At 51.2% G+C, this 23,855-nt stretch overlaps 1 protein-coding gene across 1 annotated transcript in view; it reads left to right on the top strand.

Moving 5' to 3' along the window:
- USP43 (ubiquitin specific peptidase 43) overlaps positions 1–23,855 on the top strand; it is a 66,828-nt gene that overhangs the window by 5,418 nt on the left and 37,555 nt on the right. The window contains exon 2 of the mRNA XM_073606986.1: positions 12,527–12,661. Coding sequence (XP_073463087.1) covers positions 12,527–12,661 — 135 coding nt within the window. The remainder of the gene's footprint in view (positions 1–12,526; positions 12,662–23,855) is intronic.

The following is a 23,855-nucleotide window of genomic DNA, read 5'->3' as shown; positions in this document are numbered from 1 at the left end:
TGATCACATTTATGTTGGATTCTGAGGTTGTGTGCAGAGCGACAGACGTGCTGAAAAAAGAAAAATCGCTCAGTAGGAAGCAGAGCCTGCATATGTAATGATCACCATGTCATATATTATAATATATATATCTGTGTATAGTTTGTAATTATACATACTATATATAGAACAGAAACATTTGGAGCACACTGATAAGAATATTTATATTAAGTTTTCACATTCTATAGACTCCCTTCCAATCAGCTTCCAGCTTTCATTCCACTGGCCTCAATGAGTCATGTGATTCCAGCTCCCCGTCTGGGGTGGGTGAAGAAGCATTCATGCCAGAGGAGTGCCAATTCCACATTCCCTTCCAAATATAAGGCTAGGAATGCCCGGTACAAATAGCTTGATAATAATATGAAAGGTTTAATAAATACAATGTATCGACCTGTTTCAGGGAAAGGGCCCCCTTCATCAGGGCTTGACCACTTCAGAAGGTTTTACCCACCTTTTAATGACCAGGCCATTTTTTTGCGATACGGCACTGCGTTACTTTAAGTGACAATTGCACGGTCGTGCGGCGCTGTACCCAAACAAAATTGACGTCCTTTTTTTCCCCACAAATAGAGCTTTGTTTTGGTGGTATTTGATCGCCTCTGCGGCTTTTATTTTTTGCGCTATAAACAAAAAAAAGACCGACAATTGTGAAAAAAAAAAAAAAAAATTTTTTTACTTGCTGCTCTAAAACATCCAAAAAAAAAAAAAGTAAAAAAAATTAAACTTCTTCATAAATTTTAGGCCAGTATATATCCTGCTACATATTTTTGGTCAAAAAATCCCAATAAGCGCATATTGATTGGTTTGCGCAAAAGTTATCACGTCTACAAACTATGGGACAGATTTAGGGACTTTTGTTTTTACTGGTAATGGCGGCGATCAGTGTTTTTTTAGCGGGATTGCGACATTGCGGTGGACAAATTTGACACTAAGTGACACTTTTTGGGGACCAATGACACCTATACAGCGATCAGTGCACTGGCAGGGAAGGGGTTAACATCGGAGGCGATCAAAGGGTTAAGTGCGCTCCTAGGGAGGGATTTCTAACTGTGCGGGGGATGGTTTAACTGGAGAAAGGGAGAGGTCTGCCTCTCCAGTAAACGATCAGCTGGTCCCGGCGGCCATCGGACCTGCTGATTGGCCTCCCCCCCCCCCCCCGTAAGTTGACACGTGTGGGTCTGGCGCCGTGTGGAGCCGACAACAGCATTCGCGTACAGGTACGTGATTTTTGCACTTAAGGGGCGCCCTGCTGCAGTATATGTACGTGGGGCGGTCCTTAAGTGGATAAAGAATGCTTATTGAATACAATGTATCCCAACGTGTTTTGGGGGAAGGGCCCCCCTTCTTCCTATGTGGCATCAGTGTGAACCGAACCTATGAAAAGAGAAGTGCAATGTTTATCGAATACAATTTATCAACGTATTTCAGGGAAAGGGCCTCCTTCATCAGGGCTGAAAGGAGAAGTGCAGTGTTTATTGAATGTACTATTTTTCAACACAGTTCAGGGAAAGGACCTCCTTCGTCGGGGCTTAAAGAATATGTGGAATGTTTATTGAATACAATGTATTAACGTGTTTCAGGGGAAGGCGCCCCCTTCATCAGGGCTTAAAGAATAAGTGCAATGCTTATTGAAGGGGGCCCTTCCCTGAAACACGTTGATGCATTGTATTCAATGAACATTCCACTTATTCTTTAAGCCCTAAAGAAGGAGGTCCTTTCCCTGAACCATGCTGAATATAGTACGTTCAATAAACATTACACTTCTCCTTTTAAGCCCCAGTGAGGAAGGGCCCCCCTTCATCAGAGCTTAAAGAATAGGTACAATGTTTATTGAATACAACATATCCAATGCGTTTCAAGGGAAGGGCTTCTCTTCATTAGGGACTTAATAAATGCAATGTTTATTAAAACAACACATTTCACGGGAAACATTTCACTTCTTCTTTAAGTCCTGATGAAGGGGAGGCCTTCCCCTGAAACAGGTTGATACATTGTATTCAATAATGAATGGTTATTGAGTAGAATGTATCCAGCGTGGTTCAGGGAAAGGACCTCCTTCATCAGGGCTTAAAGAACATGTGGAATGGTTAATGCATACAATGTATTAACGTGTTTCAGGGGAAGGGCCCCCCTTCATCAGGACTATAAAGAATAAGTGCAATGCATATTGAAGGGGGCCCTTCCCTGAAACCAGTTGATACATTGTATTCAATAAACATTCCACTTATTCTTTAAGCCCTGATGAAGGAGGTCCTTTCCCTGAACTGTGTTGGATATACTGTATTCAATAAGCCATGCACTTTTCCTTTAAGTCCTGATGAAGGGGGCCCTTCCCCTGAAACACGTTGATACATTGTATTCAATAAACATTCCACTTATTCTTTAAGCCCCTATAAATGTATCCAACATGGTTCAGGGGAAGGGCCCACTTCATCAGAGCTTAAAAGAATAAGTGCAATGTTTATTGAATACAATATATCCAAGGGAAGGGCTTCCCTTCATTAGGACATAAAGAATAAGTCCAATGTTTATTTAATACAATGTGACCAACACATTTCAGTGGAAGGGCCCCCTTCATCAGAGCTCAAAGTGATTGTAAAGGATCGTTTTAAAATCAAATGGGGGGCCGGTGACTCCCAGATGTTTTTTCACCTTAATGCATAGGATGCAGATGAGGGTTTACAACCCCTTTAAAGAATAAGAGCAATGTTTTATAAATACAATGTATCAACATATTTCAGGGGAAGGGCCCCCCTTCATCAGAACTTAAAGAATAAGTGGAATGTTTATTAAATACAATGTGACCACCGAGTTTCTTGGGAATGGCTCACCTTCATCAGGGCTTGAAGAATAAGTGCAATGTTTATTGAATACAATGTGACCAACGAGTTTCTTGGGAATGGCTCACCTTCATCAGGGCTTGAAGAATAAGTGCAATGTTTATTGAACACAATATATTCGTGTTTCAGAAACAAACACCAGAGGCGTTTGATCGAGGTAAGTATGCATCTGTGGAGGGGGAGGGGTGGGTTAAGTTAGGGACAAAAATGGGTAAATGCACTTGGCTTTAAAGCGGAGTTCCAACAACAGAATTTTTTTTATACATATCTTAGGATCAGAACAGACATATACCACTCACGTGTTTTGAAAATTTGGCCGATTGATGTCCGCTTTAAGATAAAAAAAAGTAACTTGTATTATCCTGTCCTGCCAGTCCCTGGCAGTCCAATATTGCTTGTGGGCATGTGAAGCCCACAGACATATTCTTCCGGGATACGGCACTGCTGTATTCCCAGCATGCACCGCCCCGTTCTCGCGCATGCGCAGTAACATCGCGTAGCGGCGCTGTAAACTAGACAGGTTGCCATCACAACGGGGCGTCGGCGTCGGAAGTGCCCACCCCGTTGTGATGGCAATGAAGCCCTCAGCGCTGCCCACTGACTCCTGGGAAATGATGACACTTCTCCCAGGAGCAGAGGAGCCGAGGGAAGTGACGTCGGGGGCCGCGGTGAGGAAGGGGAAGATTAGAAGGGACCGCATAGCAACAGGGATTAAAAGGTAAGTAAAAAAATATTTCTCCAAATGTTATTTGCTGCACATTTATGTAAAATTATTTTAATGGGTGGAACTCCACTTTAAAGTGCACTTATTCTTTAATCCCTATAGAAGGGGGGCTCTTCCCCTGAAACGTGCGTGTGTGTGTACATATTGTATTCAATAAACTGCATTTATTTTTTAAGCCCTGATGAAGAGGGGCTTGTCCCCTGAAACGTGTGTATATATGTGTGTGTGTGTGTGTGTGTGTGTATATATATATTATATTCAATAAACATTGCACTTATTCTTTAAGCCCTGATGAAGGGGGCTCTTCCCCTGAAACCTGTCGGATACAGTCTATTCAATAAACTATCCATATCACTATCAAGCATTGAGATAAGTATATAGAAGGAGTGGGGTGGGTTTGGCCAGGAGAAGGGGGCAAAAAATATACCCGGACTTTGTCTTAAAGTGAACTCTCCTTTAAATGTGGACTTCATCCATTATAACGCTACTTTGAGGTTACAAGGACGGAGGTGTTGGGGTATTCACAGGGGGATGAGAGCGATCGGTTATTCCTGGTTTGGGTGTCATGCTCTCTCCTCCCGGTATTGAGTGGAGTGACGGGTCGCACCTTCCGATCCGGATTGTATATCGTTCGGCTCTCGGGTGTCATCTGAACCCGAACAATGTTCTTCTCTTATATGGTCTGTTCAGGTGGAACTAAACCCTCTTCTCCATTACAGCCATGGAAGCCGCCATCAGAATCTGACACACAGAACAGAATTTTTATTAAACGATTTTTTGAAGCGGCGGGGTGGAAAATTTCTCACAACGAATTTCTAGCAGGGAATGTTCTTTAGGAAAAGTCAGCGATCGAATGTTCCAGGCATATGCAATTTTAATTACCAAGTACTTTCGAACAACGTTTGTCATGGAATGTACTGAGAATGTTCACACGAACGTTTCTTTGAAAATTGAATTCCTGGCCTCTCTCTGATGTGATCTGTTTATGACTCTTGCCGTTTTGATGACCTGACAGTTCGGTGGGGAGCCCAAGCAACTGTGACCGTTTTATCATTGGAAGCGTCCCTTAAATGTAACCGCTGGTTAAATTGATGGGTTTAGTTCCAATTTAAATATACCCTGGGAGCAAAAAATACATGTTGATCCCGCCAGAAAGATTCTTCTCCCGGCTAATCAGGAAGCGGGTCCTGAGACCCGATTGGCCAAGAGTCTTAGAGCAGACCGGGGGGGAGGGGAGACTGAGGAAATGACTCCTCCTCCTTCTACAAAGTTACAATGTACAGTCTGATCACTGGGGGAGGAGACTGAGGAAATGACTCCTCCTCCTTCTACAAAGTTACAATGTACAGTCTGATCACTGGGGGAGGAGACTGAGGAAATAACTCCTCCTCCTTCTACAAAGTTACAATGTACAGTCTGATCACCGGGGGGGAGGGGGAGACTGAGGAAATGACGACTCCTCCTCCTCCTACAAAGTTACAATGTACAGTCTGATCACCGGGGGAGGGGAGACTGAGGAAATGCTTCCTCCTGCCTGCAGCAGACTGGAGTTGGAGGGTATTTGGGGTTCCCCGGGGGGGTAGATGAGGCTCTTCCTGTAGTTCCGGGTTGTATTTGTGAAGTTGGAGCTGCAGGCGCACAGACCGGTTTGGCTGCCTTGTGTGTTTTGTGTATTTAGGATGTGCGGCGGCGGCGCTCCTCGCCGGTCCCTTCCCTGATATCTTGGCCGCTCCAATACAAACCTTTGAACTCGGTTACCAGGCTACGGGGCGATCCAGATCCTGGCTGCAAAGGCCGCGCCGAGTTTTCCTGCGTCCGGGAAAATTCCTTCCCAAAGATTCTGTTTAAAGGGTCACTCCACCCGCTGCTCAGTCAGTACATAGGCTTCCATTAATCAACTCTCCCCTGGAAAATGCTCATTGCCTGGCTGTTATCTTGATTAAATGGCTGTAATGCTTTTCTGAGTAACTGACCTGGTAACAGTATGCAGATCAGGCACTGAGACTTCACCTGAAAATGCTAATTGCCTGGCTGTAATGCTCAGCCTCTGTTTTCAGTGCTATTGTTAGTGCCTGGCTGTTATTCTGAGCCTCTGTTTTCAGTGCGATTTTGAGTCTCTGGCTGTGACGCTTGACCTCTGTTTTCAGTGCAGTTTTCATTGCCCGGCTGTCATGCTGCGCCGGGGGGCCCTTGTACCCCGAAGCCCGAGGGTGGGGGTTTGTACATGCCTGGCACCCCACACACTGACTACAGTGTGGGACACGGATGGTGAGGACGGGTAGTACCAGCTCCTTCTCACCCCCAGGACACTGATGGAGACAATTACTTCTTGTGCCACCCTGGGCACAGCGGAGTGCTGCAGCTATTTTGTACGACCCAACGACCGCCCCCACCACCCCCTCACCCCCCACCGCCCTCCCCGCCCTCACCGCCCCCACCACTGCCACCACCCTCCCCACCCTCACCACCGCCCTCACCCCTCACCGCCCCCACCACTGCCACCACCCTCCCCACCCTCACCACCGCCCTCACCCCCCACCGCCCTCACCGCCCGCAACGCCCCCAACGCCCTCACCACCACCACCACCCTCAGCAACCTCAGATATATTGCCTTCTAAAGGGGCAGGTCTTTTTTTTTATTTTTTATGAGGGTGCCACAGGCTCGCAGAACTACAAGATTCAGCATGCCCAGTTATTTAAATCCTCCAAACTACGGCCCATGGGTCACATGTAGCCCCCCCCCCCCCAGCAGTAAGAGGGGACTCTGATGTATTGGGGGGGGGCTCTCATAAGGGACAGTCATGCAAGTGTTGAACCCTGATGTAAGGAAGAATTCTGATATGGATCCTGATGTAAGGGGCAACTCTGGAGGGGACTCTGATTTGAACCCAGATCTAGGGAAAATGCTGAAGTGGATCCTGGTGGGGACCCTGATGTAAGGGGGGACTCAGGAGGGACCCTGATGTAAGGGGGGACTCAGGGGGGACCCTGATGTAAGGGGGGACTCAGGCGGGGACCCTGATGTAAGGTGGGACTCAGGGGGGACCCTGATGTAAGGGGGGACTCAGGCGGGGACCCTGATGTAAGGTGGGACTCAGGGGGGACCCTGATGTAAGGGGGGACTCAGGGGGGGACCCTGATGTAAGGGGGGACTCAGGCGGGGACCCTGATGTAAGGGGGGACTCAGGCGGGGACCCTGATGTAAGGGGGGACTCAGGCGGGGACCCTGATGTAAGGTGGGACTCAGGCGGGGACCCTGATGTAAGGTGGGACTCAGGCGGGGACCCTGATGTAAGGTGGGACTCAGGCGGGGACCCTGATGTAAGGTGGGACTCAGGCGGGGACCCTGATGTAAGGTGGGACTCAGGCGGGGACCCTGATGTAAGGTGGGACTCAGGCGGGGACCCTGATGTAAGGTGGGGACTCGGGTGGGAACCCCGATGTAAGGGGAGACTCGGGTGGGGACCCCGATGTAAGGGGAGACTCGGGTGGGGACCCTGATGTAAGGGGGGACTCGTTCGGGGACCCCGATGTAAGGGGAGACTCGGGTGGGGACCCCGATGTAAGGGGAGACTCGGGTGGGGACCCCGATGTAAGGGGAGACTCGGGTGGGGACCCCGATGTAAGGGGGGACTCGGTCGGGGACCCTGATGTAAGGCTGATGTAAGGGGGGACTCGGTCGGGGACCCTGATGTAAGGCTGATGTAAGGGGGGACTCGGTTGGGGACCCCGATGTAAGGGGAGACTCGGGTGGGGACCCCGATGTAAGGGGAGACTCGGGTGGGGACCCCGATGTAAGGGGAGACTCGGGTGGGGACCCTGATGTAAGGAGGATGCTAATGGGAAGCCTATGATGGGGACCCTGGTGTAAGTGGGGACCCTGAAGGAGGAAGAACTCTGATGGGGCCCCCGAAGTAAGGGGGGACTCTGATGGGAACACTGATGTAAAGGGGGATCCTGATGTTAGAGGAGCTATGGTTGGGACTCTGATGATAGGGGTAACTCTAGAAATGTAAGGAAGATGCTAATGGGGAGCCTATGATGGGGACCCTGATGTAAGGTAAGTAACTTTAGTGTAGGTGGGGACCCTGATGTAACGGGGGGCTTTGATGTAAAATGGGGCTCTAGTGGTGGCCCTGATGTAATGGGGGGAACTGATGGGGACCCTGATGTTAGAGGAGCCATGGTGGGGATTCTGATAGGGGTGACTCTGATGGGAACCCAGATGTAAGGGGGGATGCTAATGGGGACCCTAAAGTAAGGGCTGGGGGGCTCTGATGGGGACGCTGATAATGGTGGGGCCCCTGATATAAGGGGGCACTCTGGTAGGGTCTCAATTGTAAGTGAGGATCCTTAAGTAAGGAGGAACTCTGCTGGGGACCCTGATGTAAAGGGGGGTTCTGCTGGGGACCCTGATGTAAAGGGGGATGTGGCCTCCATCCTGAGAAGTCAGGGGACCCCCATAGAGGCGGGGGGGGGAGGGTGACGGCTCAGCGCAGATCTCTGGGAACATTCTGATCCCTCCTTTGACGTTTCCTTTTTGTATTTTTCTTCTCTGTATCTTCTTCTATTTTTAGTAACTAATATTGTGACAACAAATGTATCAATTCTCATTCCCATTTCCTCCTTCACACCATGTGAGCCAATGAGCCTCCTGCAGGACAAAACGCTTTTTGATTGGTGGACGGTCGGCGGCTCCGCGTTTATTCCCAGGACCACCTACAGCGCACCGCGGGGGGGAAGGCGCCATTTTATTATATCTGTTTTTTTTTTTTTTTCAGAAAGAGTTAAATCCCCGTCTCTTCCTGGGAAGGTCACCATTGGAGGAGCGTCTGTCCCCTCCGGCGCCCGCCGCGTCAAAGGCGTCACAAAAATGCGGCTCGGTTTACTTTGCGACCGACTTCGCCTTTTTTTTAGAAATTCCGCACGGGCAGCGCTGCGTTCCCTTAAAGTGGACCTGTCACAATATACAGCAATGATATCATTGGTCAGAAAAGCTCCTCCTATTATCATTAAAAAGCCGTCCCTAATCTCCACACCGGTGACATTGCCTAGGCTGAGATGATGTCATCAGTCTGCTGCAGGCAGAAGAACCATTTCCTCAGTCTCCCCTCCCCCATTGATCAGACTGTACATTGTAACTTTGTAACCAGTCACAAGGTATGAGGCTGCAGCAGGGGGCTGTCAATAAAATAATTTAACCGGCTTGTTATTGATGTCGTTTCCCCTCTAAGTAGGAGGAGCGACGCAGTTTAGGGGGGGGGAACAATTATGGTGTCTGTCTGGCGCTTTGACGTCTCGGGGGTTAAGGCATTGTTGTTTTGCCTCCTGAGCTGGAAGTGACTGAGGCGGCTGATCAAACCGGTTTGTTGAGCTCACACAATGGCTCTGTGTGCCGCAACCGGACTGGGCAGTGCGATTATTTTCGTCACGCCGGCTGGATTCCATTCCACCGATACTCAGAGGTTCGGAATCTGCCTGGGGGAGGGGGGGGGGGTTTCACTTTAAAAAAGGGCGGGGTCAAAAACACAAAATAATAACAAGGAAGTGGCGGGAAGTCAGAGGCCATGTGATGACGGGCGGCCGAGATTCAATTATCAGAATTGTTTTTCCTGCTGTCAGGAGGGGGTTGCACATTCAAATCCTCCAGATCTGCAGGCCATGTGTCACTGCCCCGCCCCCTGCCTGCTCATTGGACAAGGAAACCATGTTTGCTTGTCAAACCCAGATGACGTGTCACTGCCCCGCCCCCTGCCTGCTCATTGGACAAGGAAACCATGTTTGCGTGCCAAACCCAGATGACATGTGTCACTGCCCCGCCCCCTGCCTGCTCATTGGACAGGCAAACCATGTTTGCTGGTCGGACCCAGATGACCTGTCGCTGCCCCACCCCCTATCTGCTTGTTGGACAGGAAAGCAATGCTTGCTTGTCAAACCCAGGTTGACATGTGCCACTGCCCCGCCCCTTTCTGCTCATTGGACAGGGAAGCCATATTGGCTGTTTAAACAGAAATTGACATGTCGCTGACCTGACCCCTTCAGCTCATTGGACAGGAAAGCCATGCCTGCTTGTTAAACCTAGATTGATATATGTGTCACTGCCCCTCCCCCTGCCTGCTCATTGGACAGGGTGGCCATCTTTGCATTTTAAACCCAGACTGACGTGTCACTGCCCCGCCCCTGCCTGCTCATTGGACAAGGAAGCCTTGTTGGTTTGTCAAACCCAGGCTGACATGTGTCACTTCCCCGCCCCCTTCTCCTCATTAAACTGGGAAGCCATGTGTGCTTGTCAAACCAAGGTTGACGTGTCACTGCCCCTCCCCCTGCCTGTTCATTGGACAAGGAAGCCATGTTTTCTTGTCAAACCCAGATTGACATGTGTCGCTGCCCCTCCCTCCTGCCTGCTAATTGGACAGGGAAGCCATGCTTACTTATTAAACCCAGATGATGTGTCACTGCCCCGCCCCCTTTGGACCAGGAAGCCATGTTTGCTGTTCAAACCCAAAATGACGTGTGTCACTGCCCCGCCCTCTTCTACTCTTTGGATTGGGAAGCCATGTTTGCTTATCAAACCCAGTGAGGTGTCACTGCCCCGCCCCCCTGCCTGCTCGTTGGACAGGGAAGTCATGCTTGCTTGCAAACCCAATGACAATTCAACCAACATCAGCTGGGGCTATAGGACCGCCTTCCATACGGAGGGCTGACATGTTCATGCCCTGTGTCACTGCCCCGCCCCCTGCCTACTCATTGGATGGTTAGTAACAGTATGCTGGCCACACCTAGCTTTTATATGCCCGCCCAGGTATCTCCCACTCCCATCCGCCAGGTTACAGAGCACCCCCCCCCCATCAAGCCTCATTTCTACTTTCAGCTGGTGTGTAGTAACAAAAGGAAGATACTGTAACTACATTAAAATAATTTGGAAGGAATATAAGTGGATCCGAGTTTCATTTTTTTCTGTTAATATGTGCCAGGAGCCTTCTATAGGACAGATGGCGTTTTTTCGAGCGAATGTGACGTCTTGCTTGACGATCGGCCAGCTCAGTGCCATTCGGAAAACGGAGCACAGATGCCATCGAACACAGCCAGTCCTGTCTTCCTGCTCTGCTTACTTCTGTGCTTAAAGGGGGTCTCCCACCAGATCTGTTTTTTGTCATTTTTAGTGTGACACCCTCCAGGTATTGATTACCTCTCATAGAGATCACAGGACGCCCCCTGACAAGGCCTTCATCTGCTTTCCTCTTCAGAAGGAAGTCACCAGCTCTGTTTAGGCATCATTCAGGATCACCTACTTCCTGTGGAGATTTTCCAGTGGAATTGCCTAGGTGATTCCAGTGAAAGTGGGGGGCGGTTACCTCACAAAATTAGGTACCCCCTCCCACCCCCAAAAAAATACAATTCCAAAAGAAAAAAGAGGAGGGTGGTAGGAGGACATAAAACTCGACTTCCATTTTAGGGTGAAGTTCTGCTTTATTAGGAGATATCTCCAGATGATAGTTACAGCAAAGTTAAGTAGCAGGGGCCCCTGAGAATGAAGCGGTGCCTGTCTTTTGTTTCAGAGACCTGAATCTGAAGTCAGGGGGGAGATTCTCTAATTGGTGTCCAATCAGCCTGGAATGGAGCTACTCACTGGCAGGAACTGTGGTGTGGCACCGAAACTCAGTCAGCCTATCCTACTCGGTGTTTTGGTCCATCCCCCGCTACTTCCTAATTGGACAAGCAACAGGACCTCTCAGGCAATGATCCAGAAGTGGCCGTTGGTTGCCGAACTTGGCTTATACTTTTACTGAGCCTTGAGCTAAAACTAGATATAGAGGCCCAGACAAGAATGGACAGGGTTAATTAAGATAACAGGAGCTGTATATAAACTCTACTATAATAAACAGGTTCACTTACTAATATATACTGGAAGGTGACCACTACACACCTACAGTAACACATACCTTTTTGTCTGGCATTGTGCATGTGCGATAATAACAATAGGACAGAGATACTCTGTCACAAGGATTCAAATGCACACTAAAGAAGCTTTGGGCAGCTTCAGCTAAACTATTAGAACATAGGAATACATGCCTAATAGTCTCTGCTTTTGGTCTGGGTGAAAATATAGCAGCTCCTGTAGCCCAGGTTTCTCTCGTCTCTCGGGTCTCTCTCTCGTCTCTCGGGTCTCTCTCTCGGGTCTCTCGGGTCTCTCTCTCGTCTCTCGGGTCTCTCTCTCGTCTCTCGGGTCTTTCTCGTCTCTCGGGTCTCTCGGGTCTTTCTCGTCTCTCAGGTCTTTCTCGTCTCTCGGGTCTTTCTCGTCTCTCGGGTCTTTCTCGTCTCTCGGGTCTCTCTCTCGTCTCTCGGGTCTTTCTCGTCTCTCGGGTCTCTCGGGTCTTTCTCGTCTCTCAGGTCTTTCTCGTCTCTCGGGTGTCTCTCGGGTCTTTCTCGTCTCTCGGGTCTTTCTCGTCTCTCTCGGGTCTTTCTCGTCTCTCTCGGGTCTTTCTCGTCTCTCGCGTCTCTCTCGCGTCTCTCTCGTCTCTCTCGGGTCTCTCTCGCCTCTCGGGTCTCTCTCTCGTCTCTCGCGTCTCTCTCATCTCGCATGCCTCGTCTCTCTCTCCCGTCTCTCTTTCTCCTTCCAGGGTTTCAAAGCCAACAATCCAGGGATCAGAAGTGCATACATAATTATACATAACACTGTTATATTGGCAGCTAACAGTAGAGGGCAGCAGATCCCTACACCATCTTGTTGGCTGTATGAGGATGATGTTATGGGTGATGGTAGTCTGACAGTAGAGGAAGTAATAAGATACAATGTATATCTTTCCTTCATTAGTCTACATTGTATCATTCAGACTGAGTTTTGTAAATGGACGCACACGTAAGGCGGTTTGGCAAGTTCTAATTCTTGGAATTCACTGACCACGCTCCTTCTCTTTTCCAGAACGCTGTCTCCAAATACGGCTCCCAGTTCCGGGGGAACTCACAACATGATGCCTTAGAATTTCTACTGTGGCTGCTGGACCACGTCAACGAAGATCTGGACGCCTCTTCGGGACAGAAAGCCAAGTCTGCCAAGGTAGGTGCACTGCGGGCGATGCTGATGTAATAAGAGTACGATGAGTGTAAACCCATAACAGCCAATCACCGAGCAGCATTTGGTAGATTCGCTGTGCCTCTACGCAGGGCCGTCTTTACCGCAGGGCAAACGGGGCAGCTGCCCAGGGCCCCCTGTCATTGTTTGGGGCCCAAAGCAGAGCTGCCCGTGTGCAGCCCACCAATCGGCACACCGGCGCTGAAAATCCGCACACACAGGCAGCACACGGCATTACTGTCTGTATTTAACTGCTTGATTCGCTTATTTTGGGCCTTGCTGGTTCACATGTATGTGTTTTGGCGGCCCACATTTGCGCAGGCACAGCAGCCTATGCAATGAATGGGCTGCCATACCCGCGTTTCCTGCAAAAAAAAAAATGTGCATGCATCATGGAATAGGCGGCGCACACCTATGCCCATCAATGAAATACAGCCCTGTCTGTCCATTTTGCTTTTGCACCATTCTGCTTACCTGCAGTTCCTGCACCGGCAAACTTTTTTTAGATGTTTAGGCCACGCTTTTAAAAACGCAGCGCGTTTGTGTGTGCAGGAACTGCAGGTAAGTCGCATGGTGCAAAAGCAGAATGGATTTCAAGGCCACTGCAATTTTAAAATGCTGCATGCACCTTTTTTTTTTCTGCAGGAAACGCAGGCATGGCAGCCCATTCAAATGAATAGTCTGCTGTGCCTGCGCAAATGTGGGCCGCCAAAACACCTACATGTGAATGTGTGATGTGACAATGGCTGCAATGTAATGGGGGTGCTGTGATGTGTAAAGGGGCACTATGACACGAAGGGGACTCTAGTGTAATGGGGGCGCTGTGATGTGTAAAGGGGCACTATGACACGAAGGGGACTCTAGTGTAATGGGGGCGCTGTGATGTGTAAAGGGGCACTATGACACGAAGGGGACTCTAGTGTAATGGGGGCGCTGTGATGTGTAAAGGGGCACTATAATGTGAAAATGTCTGCAATGTAATGGGGGCGCTGTGATGTGTAAAGGCATGTGGAGCTAAGCTTTTGTTGTTGTGTTTTTTTTTTTTTGTGTTTTTTTTGTTTTTTTTTTCTGAATTGTGCACTTTGACGCCTCTTGTTGTGCATTTTTCCGCACAGAAAAATGTGCGTCTGTTTGCTGCATTTGGGGCGTGTTCACATAACGCTCAGGTGTGAATGGGGCCTTTTTCTACCATTTCAAAGTGAGTACACTTAAAATTAAAATTGATGACAAAGTCCTTATAGATGTCGTTGTATCTATATATGATTGGACTGCTGACGTGGCCTGGGCGCCGATCGACCTCCACAGAACGAGCGGCGGCTGTGCGTCAGAAGGGGGTTTTGGGTAGAAGTTTCCGGTCAGCAAATCCTCTCAGACTTGGATAGTGACAGGTGCTCTTTAGCTGTAAGGGGTTAACCAACCCCCCCCCATCACCATTTGTTTCCTACAAATCCTGAACCGCCATTTTGCTTCCCACCCAATGCAATATATGGAATCCCTACTTCCTAATCCCCTCTTAATTATAAATCTCGATGCTCCGAATCCAACTTAATTGGCTCCTCGAAAATCCAGCCAGACAAATCTGTTGATTAGCCGGGTGGGGGATGGGCTCCTCCTATAGACTGGGTGGCCATGCTTGTTTGGCTTGGTTGCCGTTCTTTTCATGAATGAGGGCCAAGAGCAGCAATGCTCTACTGATGTGCAAAGTTCTTATTGGTGCAATAAAGGCGCAAGGCCAGCTGATTGGTTCCCGGGAGTTGCAGCCGACTTTGTGTGTACAACAAAGCGAGAGTTTAAAGAGCATTCAAATTTATTTGAAAAATGGTGAAAATGTGTTTTTATTTATTTTTTAATATATATAACTGCGTGTAATAAATAATATATAATAATAAATAAATTATATATATATATTATACTTTATTTTTTTTTAGTCATAAACAACTGCAATTAAAAAATAAAACACAAAATAATATATATATAAAAAAAAATAAATATATATATATATATATATATATATATATATATATATATATATATATATATATATATATATATATATATATTATATAATATATAATATATATTTATTTATTTATATGAAAAAATTGTGAAAATCTGTGTTTATTTTTTATGACTAAAAAAATTTAAGTAAAAAGTATAATTTTATGTGTATACACACACACACACTTCTTTGAAAAATTGTGAAAATGTGTGTTTAATTTTTTTTTTCTTTAAAGAAAAAAAATAAAGCACACATTTTCACCATTTTTCAAATAAATGAATATGTGTGTGTAAAAAAAAATTAAATATATATATATATATATACACACATTTATTTGAAAAATGGTGAAAATATTATTTTGTGTTTTATGTTTTATTTTTTAATTGCAGTTGTTTATGACTAAAATTTATATATATAATTTATTTATTTGAAAAATGGGTGGAGACATGGATGGATAGGGGAGTTTGCGCGGAAAATTAAAAATTAATAAAATTGCGTTTTGGGTTTGTGCTCAGATGCCGCGTAGTTCAGCTTTAAGTAGCAGGCAGATTGTTGAGCACATTAACGAGTCTCAGGTCTGGGTCGGCCGTCGGTCTCTCATGTGCTGAGGTGGGATAAAAGTTGCGTTCCCCGTCAGGTCGCGGTGAGGTTAGCCGGCGTCCCCTGGGCTGCGGCGTAGATGCACCGAACTGTAGAGTATAAAAGGCAAAGACTCTTTAACGCTTTACCTACCGGATGCTTCCATCCATCCATCCATCCATGCTGCGATCGCGACAATTTAACAAAAGATGACACTTTTACTTTACAGCATGGGGCGCTCAATCTGCCGCCCTCCAGCTGTTGTCGAACTACAAATCCCATGAGCCATTGCAATGCTGGCAGTTACAAGCATGCTGGGACTTGTAGTTCCACAACAGCTGGAGGGCCAAAGGTTAAACACCCCATGCTTTACAGGATGGAACTACCGCAAAACAGGAAGTCATTTATCCTTTCTGGATACAACACCATTGGCGGTTTGTAGATTGTAGCCCCTCCCTGGACGCAGTGATGGCGGGGACACCCTACTACATAATGAGATACATTTTATCAGAATGTTATATACATTCCGCCTGTTTTATACAAGTGTTCTAGTTTATTGGGAGGTTGATGGCAGTGCTGCTGTTTGTGGTAGCAGCTGGGAGGTGGTAAAATCGTGGTTCAGCCACGGGGCTTTACGTCCAGCCACTGCTACTTCTAATTAGGGGCCCTGTCTGCACCCATGGCAGTTCCAATTCTTTTTTTGTTGTCATTTTGTCTTAAATCTGTGGTGTGCCTGCCGCTTCCTTTGGTGGAACCCGTGAAAATGCAGACCATTGTGTTCCCTGGTCCCCGCCCTCTGTACAGGTGTAGCACTGTGAAAGGCCTGCTGAATTTAGCATTTATGGATAATGTTGAACTTCTGGTAAAGGTAAATGCAATTAAAAACTGGCACGTGTATAGAGATTGAGGGCCCACCATGAGTTCCGAGTCCCGGAGTGCCCGTTGGGGTCCGCGAGGCTTCCAGATCCGCACTGCTGGGGCGTTGATCCCGCCTCTCCTGTCTGCTCAGGGGTTAACACTTAAAGAGACAGTCTAAATAATTTAGAGCCCTCCTGTGCAGCGTGCCGGGGAGCCTCATGCAGGATTCTTCTGCCTCAGTGTCTTTGGAAGTTATTCTATCTGACACGTCTTCCATTCTTCTAAATATCCATCGCTTGGCGGCTCCCGTGTCCCAAGCGTTTCGTGTGAAGGCCTCGCCTGCCGGGCGCCCTCTTATCCCAGCGCATTAGACGCAGCCAGCCTGCAATATTCATGAGATGACGAGAGAGAGCGAGTGAAGGGGCCGCGCTGGACGACTCAGGGAAACAAAAGTACACCCGGGAGAAGATTTTTAAAAAGACTTTAAAAAAAAAAAAATTGATCATCCAATTGGGATCAATCGATCGTTCTGAACTGAACTCCGGCATGAGCAAATATTGTCTAGGTGAGACTTCCTGTAATAAAGACCGCTCACTGCTGCCATCTCTTTGTGCCGGGGGGACTGGTCTTGTCTCCGCCCCTTTTTGTAGTTTTATGTAGAGTGTGGTGGGTGGAGCCCGCTGAGCCCCTCCCATAGCTTTGCTCACTCTCCCTTGTGCAGGGTGACTGGTCTTGTCTCCACCCCCTCATGTAGTAGGTGGAGCCAGCTGGGCCCCTCCCACAGCTCTGCTCTCTCTCCTTGTGCAGGGGGATTGGTCTTGTCTCCGCACCCTTCTGTAGTGGGTGGGGCCTGCTGGGCCCCTCCCACAGCTCTACACTCTCTCCTTGTACAGGGGGACTGGCCTTGTCTCCACTCCCTTCTGTAGTTTTATGCAGAGTGTAGTGGGTGGAGCTTTCTTAACCTCCTCCCATAGCTTTGCTCACTCTCCTTGTGCAGGGGGACTGGTCTTGTCTCCACCCCCTCATGTAGTAGGTGGAGCCTGCTGGGCCCCTCCCACAGCTCTACACTCTCTCCTTGTGCAGGGGGACTGGTCTTGTCTCCACCCCCTCATGTAGTAGGTGGAGCCTGCTGGGCCCCTCCCACAGCTCTACACTCTCTCCTTGTGCAGGGGGACTGGTCTTGTCTCTACCCCCTCATGTAGTAGGTGGAGCCTGCTGGGCCCCTCCCACAGCTCTACACTCTCTCCTTGTGCAGGGGGACTGGTCTTGTCTCCACCCCCTCATGTAGTAGGTGGAGCCTTCTGGGCCCCTCCCACAGCTCTACACTCTCTCCTTGTGCAGGGGGACTGGTCTTGTCTCCACCCCCTCATGTAGTAGGTGGAGCCTGCTGGGCCCCTCCCACAGCTCTACACTCTCTCCTTGTGCAGGGGGACTGGTCTTGTCTCCGCCCCCTCCTGTAGTTTTCGGTAGTGGGTGGAGCCAGCTGTTTCCCCTCCTACACCTCTGCTCTCTGCACAGGCTATGTTCAGCACAGTGATGATGTCACATCTACTTTTATAAGGTAATATCTGGGTTTGCAAAGTCATTTGGTGCTCACAAAGCAGATTTATATCCTTGGTGGTTTATGAAGAATATATAACATTTTTAAAGTGTAGCTTTTAAAATTTTTTAAATTTTTTTAAATTTTTTTTTACCTCTAGCCAAGAACGTGTGTTTTTTTTTTTGTTTTGTTTTTTGTTTTTTTTAATAGAGTGGGGGAGGGTTTTACTCTGTGCCGGGTTGTATCGCTGTGTCCCCGCTAGTGTGATTGACCTTCACTTCCTGTCCTGGGGACACACCACAAAGTTAAAGGAAATTTATCCAAAATGAGGGAAAAAGATGTCATGTGATTCAATTATCTCATGAGAGATTTTTTGGTTAATTGAGCCCCTTCTTAGCTGTCCCCAGAACAAGTGTGCCTATTGGAGAATGTCATTACTGGGTCTCTGTGCTTCTCTATGCAATGCAGAAAGATCATGGCCGGTGGGAGGGGCCGGCAGGGGGCTGTACTTGGCTTTCTGAAAACATCCCAGCACCCGGCCTCAGGAGTCCTCAGTGCAAGCAGTGGGAGGAGTTATGGAATTATCAAACTGCCTTGATAGGTGGAGGAGGAGTCTTTAGGAATGGCCGTTCCTAGGCAAGCTGCAGGTAGGTAACGCCCACATGTGATGCTGAGCCTCCATGATTGGAAGAACTGAAATCCAATGAAGGAAAGGGGTAAAGGAAGGACAGTCAAGCTGAGGAGGAAAGTGCTAAATGATGCCGGACGTCCTCCAGCCAGGAAATGAGACGCGGCTCTATCGGACTTGCTGCAGCTTCTAAAGCTCACAGTGTGCGGTGAAATCAGAGGAAGTCATTTGAGTCCAGTAGAGGAGCCGGGACACCTGTGGAAGACTGAGGGGGGCGCTCCCCCGGGGTGGAGGGAGGTGTGATTCCGTGTCACACGCATGGCTGATTTCATATCCATCCGATTCCCCCGTATAATCCCTGTGTGTGCGTCCCGGGCGCCCCCCCCCGGCTTAGTGTGACACCAGCTGGAATCCTCCTATTCAATGGCAGGAGGCCGGCCGTGTCTACGCAGCACAATTCTGCGAGCCGTGAATGGAGGGCGCCGGACGCTTGTCCGCTCTCCGCTCTCCAAATCTCAGTCCCCTCCTAATCCTTTAAGCTCCGGATAGATGGCTATCTTTGGCGCTGAGCCGTGTCACCGGAGTGCCCCGAGGTCACACAGTCTGTCCGACGGGGTCACCGCCAGAGGAACGCCAAGGCTGAAAATGAAAGTGTGCGTCAGCGCCCCCCGAAGGATCGACACAGCAAAAATATTCATCAAAGACAAATGTATTTCATTGCGTACAATGTAACAGATGTTCATTATGAGGGGTTCCCACCATCCCTGTGCTGAGTTCCCGGGTCTGTACACCCGCTGTGCCCATTATGAGGGGTTCCCACCATCCCTGTGCTGAGTTCCCGGGTCTGTACACCCGCTGTGCCCATTATGAGGGGTTCTCACCATCCCTGTGCTGAGTTCCCGGGTCTGTACACCCGCTGTGCCCATTATGAGAGGTTCCCACCATCTCTGTGCTGAGTTCCCAGGTCTGTACACCCGCTGTGCCCATTATGAGGGGTTCCCACCATCCCTGTGCTGAGTTCCCGGGTCTGTACACCCGCTGTGCCCATTATGAGGGGTTTGCACCATCCCTGTGCTGAGTTCCCGGGTCTGTACACCCGCTGTGCCCATTATGAGGGGTTCTCACCATCCCTGTGCTGAGTTCCCAGGTCTGTACACCCGCTGTGCCCATTATGAGGGGTTCCCACCATCCCTGTGCTGAGTTCCCAGGTCTGTACACCCGCTGTGCCCATTATGAGGGGTTCCCACCATCCCTGTGCTGAGTTCCCGGGTCTGTACACCCGCTGTGCCCATTATGAGGGGTTCTCACCATCCCTGTGCTGAGTTCTCAGGTCTGTACACCTGCTGTGCCCATTATGAGGGGTTCTCACCATCCCTGTGCTGAGTTCCCGGGTCTGTACACCCGCTGTGCCCATTATGAGGGGTTCTCACCATCCCTGTGCTGAGTTCCCGGGTCTACACACCCGCTGTGCCCATTATGAGGGGTTCCCACCATCCCTGTGCTGAGTTCCCGGGTCTGTACACCCGCTGTGCCCATTATGAGGGGTTCCCACCATCCCTGTGCTGAGTTCTCGGGTCTGTACACCCGCTGTGCCCATTATGAGGGGTTCTCACCATCCCTGTGCTGAGTTCCCGGGTCTGTACACCCGCTGTGCCCATTATGAAGGGTTCCCACCATCCCTGTGCTGAGTTCTCAGGTCTGTACACCCGATGTGCCCATTATGAGGGGGGAGTAATTGGCGGCGGAGCTGTCTTTGTCCTGTGAAGTCATCGTTGGCCGTCTGGCGGGGTCAGGTGACTCCTGGCTGCACCTATATTTACTCGGCAGATCTCTCATTCTCCAGACTGCTGTGGGCAGAGATCAGACATCTGGTCCTTCCGCTGCCCATAATAAAGCTGTATGTGTGTCCAGCGGGCCGCCCACTGCCAAGACCTATAAAAGGCTGTGGCTTAAAGTGACCCTGTTATGGGAAAAGTATGGCGGCCGCCATTGCCGACTTTCCTCCTGAACCCAATACTTATACAATCAGTGAAGTCATAAATTCTAATTTGCATACTTAAGCCCTTATATCACAATGACAGCCAGAGAAATGGAAGCCACAATGCTGTCACTGCCACATGTTTCAGGCACTGGGAGCCATAGTGCAATCACTGCTACATGTTTTAGGTGCTAAGAGCAGCAGTGTGGTCACGGCCACATGTTTCAGGCACTGGGAGCCACAATCCTGGCCCCAGTGCGGTTAGCCGCATACATACAGTACTTTTGGTCTCTCCTCTCTTAGCAGAGGAGATGATTGGTCCATCTTGCTGAGAGCTGTTCAGCGCGCTGGGAAATCACCAGTATGATAATGAGCTCCTCCCACTTTTCTTTCCCAAGGACTCCAGGATGGTCTGATCATCCACCAACATTGATTGAAGTTGTTGGGTGTTACCCGCTGTAAACCAGATGTTCATCTGCAACCTCATGTTGGCCATATATAGAAGGATAAACAAAGTATCAATCAGAGATCGAATGTTACAAATGGTCCTTCACTTGAAAACAATCATTCAATACAGCAAAATCATTCATTTACATCCAAGACAAACTATTTCTGTTTGCAAAAAAATAATTAATATCCTAATGTAACTGCAATTAATTCCTGGGAAAATCTGAATCTTGCTTTAAAACCATTGTATCAAATAATTATATTGTAAAACCCCCCATGACCCAATTACCTCCTCCTCCCCCCCAGTACAGGGCTCTCCCTTTCCCCTGTTGCCGATTTGCCCCTCCTTTTTCCCCCCAGTGCCGAGTTGCCCCTCTCCCCCCCCCCCCCGGTGCCGAGTTGCCCCTCTCCCCCCCCCCCCGGTGCCGAGTTTCCCCTCTTTTTCCCCCCGGTGCCGAGTTTCCCCTCTTCCCCCCCCCCGGTGCCGAGTTTCCCCTCTTTCCCCCCCGGTGCCGAGTTTCCCCTCTTTCCCCCCCGGTGCCGAGTTTCCCCTCTTTCCCCCCCCCCGGTGCCGAGTTTCCCCTCTTTCCCCCCCCCGGTGCCGAGTTTCCCCTCTCCCCCCCCCCCCGGTGCCGAGTTTCCCCTCTTTTCCCCCCCCGGTGCCGAGTTTCCCCTCTTTTCCCCCCCCGGTGCCGAGTTTCCCCTCTTTTCCCCCCCCGGTGCCGAGTTTCCCCTCTTTCCCCCCCCCGGTGCCGAGTTTCCCCTCTTTTCCCCCCCCGGTGCCGAGTTTCCCCTCTTTTCCCCCCCCGGTGCCGAGTTTCCCCTCTTTCCCCCCCGGTGCCGAGTTTCCCCTCTTTCCCCCCCCCCGGTGCCGAGTTTCCCCTCTTTCCCCCCCCCGGTGCCGAGTTTCCCCTCTCCCCCCCCCCCCGGTGCCGAGTTTCCCCTCTTTTCCCCCCCCGGTGCCGAGTTTCCCCTCTTTTCCCCCCCCGGTGCCGAGTTTCCCCTCTTTTCCCCCCCCGGTGCCGAGTTTCCCCTCTTTTCCCCCCCCGGTGCCGAGTTTCCCCTCTTTTCCCCCCCCGGTGCCGAGTTTCCCCTCTTTTCCCCCCCCGGTGCCGAGTTTCCCCTCTTTTCCCCCCCCGGTGCCGAGTTTCCCCTCTTTTCCCCCCCCGGTGCCGAGTTTCCCCTCTTTTCCCCCCCCGGTGCCGAGTTTCCCCTCTTTTCCCCCCCCGGTGCCGAGTTTCCCCTCTTTTCCCCCCCCCCGGTGCCGAGTTCCCCTCCCCCCCCGGTGCCGAGTTCCCCTCCCCCCCCGGTGCCGAGTTCCCCTCCCCCCCCCGGTGCCGAGTTCCCCTCCCCCCCCCGGTGCCGAGTTTCCCCTCTTCCCCCCCCCCCGGTGCCGAGTTTCCCCTCTTTTTTCCCCCCCGGTGCCGAGTTGCCCCTCTTTTCCCCCCCCGGTGCCGAGTTGCCCCTCTTTCCCCCCCCCCGGTGCCGAGTTGCCCCTCTTTTCCCCCCCCCGGTGCCGAGTTGCCCCTCTTTCCCCCCCGGTGCCGAGTTTCCCCTCTTTCCCCCCCCCCGGTGCCGAGTTTCCCCTCTTTCCCCCCCCCCGGTGCCGAGTTTCCCCTCTCCCCCCCCCCCCCCGGTGCCGATTTTCCCCTCTTTCCCCCCCCCGGTGCCGAGTTTCCCCTCTTTCCCCCCCCCCCGGTGCCGAGTTTCCCCTCTTTTCCCCCCCCCGGTGCCGAGTTGCCCCTCTTTTTCCCCCCCGGGTGCCGAGTTGCCCCTCTTTTTCCCCCCCCCGGTGCCGAGTTGCCCCTCTTTTTCCCCCCCCGGTGCCGAGTTGCCCCTCTTTTTCCCCCCCCGGTGCCGAGTTGCCCCTCTTTTCCCCCCCGGTGCCGAGTTGCCCCTCTTTCCCCCCCCCGGTGCCGAGTTGCCCCTCTTTCCCCCCCCCGGTGCCGAGTTGCCCCTCTTTCCCCCCCCCGGTGCCGAGTTGCCCCTCTTTCCCCCCCCCGGTGCCGAGTTGCCCCTCTTTTCCCCCCCCCGGTGCCGAGTTGCCCCTCTTTTCCCCCCCGGTGCCGAGTTGCCCCTCTTTTCCCCCCCCGGTGCCGAGTTGCCCCTCTTTTCCCCCCCCGGTGCCGAGTTGCCCCTCTTTTCCCCCCCGGTGCCGAGTTTCCCCTCTTTTCCCCCCCCGGTGCCGAGTTTCCCCTCTTTCCCCCCCCCCGGTGCCGAGTTTCCCCTCTTTTCCCCCCCCGGTGCCGAGTTTCCCCTCTTTTCCCCCCCCGGTGCCGAGTTTCCCCTCTTTTCCCCCCCCGGTGCCGAGTTTCCCCTCTTTTCCCCCCCCGGTGCCGAGTTTCCCCTCTTTTCCCCCCCCAGTGCCGAGTTTCCCCTCTTTTCCCCCCCCGGTGCCGAGTTTCCCCTCTTTTCCCCCCCCGGTGCCGAGTTTCCCCTCTTTTCCCCCCCCCCGGTGCCGAGTTCCCCTCCCCCCCCCGGTGCCGAGTTGCCCCTCTTTTCCCCCCCCCGGTGCCGAGTTGCCCCTCTTTTCCCCCCCCCGGTGCCGAGTTGCCCCTCTTTTCCCCCCCCGGTGCCGAGTTGCCCCTCTTTTTCCCCCCCCCGGTGCCGAGTTGCCCCTCTTTTCCCCCCCGGTGCCGAGTTGCCCCTCTTTTTCCCCCCCCGGTGCCGAGTTGCCCCTCTTTTCCCCCCCGGTGCCGAGTTGCCCCTCTTCCCCCCCCCCGGTGCCGAGTTGCCCCTCTTTCCCCCCCCCGGTGCCGAGTTGCCCCTCTTTCCCCCCCCCGGTGCCGAGTTGCCCCTCTTTCCCCCCCCGGTGCCGAGTTGCCCCTCTTTCCCCCCCCGGTGCCGAGTTGCCCCTCTTTTCCCCCCCCCGGTGCCGAGTTGCCCCTCTTTTCCCCCCGGTGCCGAGTTGCCCCTCTTTTCCCCCCCCGGTGCCGAGTTGCCCCTCTTTTCCCCCCCCCGGTGCCGAGTTGCCCCTCTTTTCCCCCCCCCGGTGCCGAGTTGCCCCTCTTTTCCCCCCCGGTGCCGAGTTGCCCCTCTTTTCCCCCCCCGGTGCCGAGTTGCCCCTCTTTTCCCCCCCCGGTGCCGAGTTGCCCCTCTTTCCCCCCCCCCGGTGCCGAGTTGCCCCTCTTTCCCCCCCCCCGGTGCCGA

The sequence above is a fragment of the Aquarana catesbeiana genome, linkage group LG12 (genome assembly GCF_042186555.1).
Source record: "Aquarana catesbeiana isolate 2022-GZ linkage group LG12, ASM4218655v1, whole genome shotgun sequence".
NCBI classification, from domain to species: domain Eukaryota; kingdom Metazoa; phylum Chordata; class Amphibia; order Anura; family Ranidae; genus Aquarana; species Aquarana catesbeiana.
Note: the sequence above shows the minus strand (reverse complement) of the source record. Positions and strands in the feature narration are given on the sequence as shown.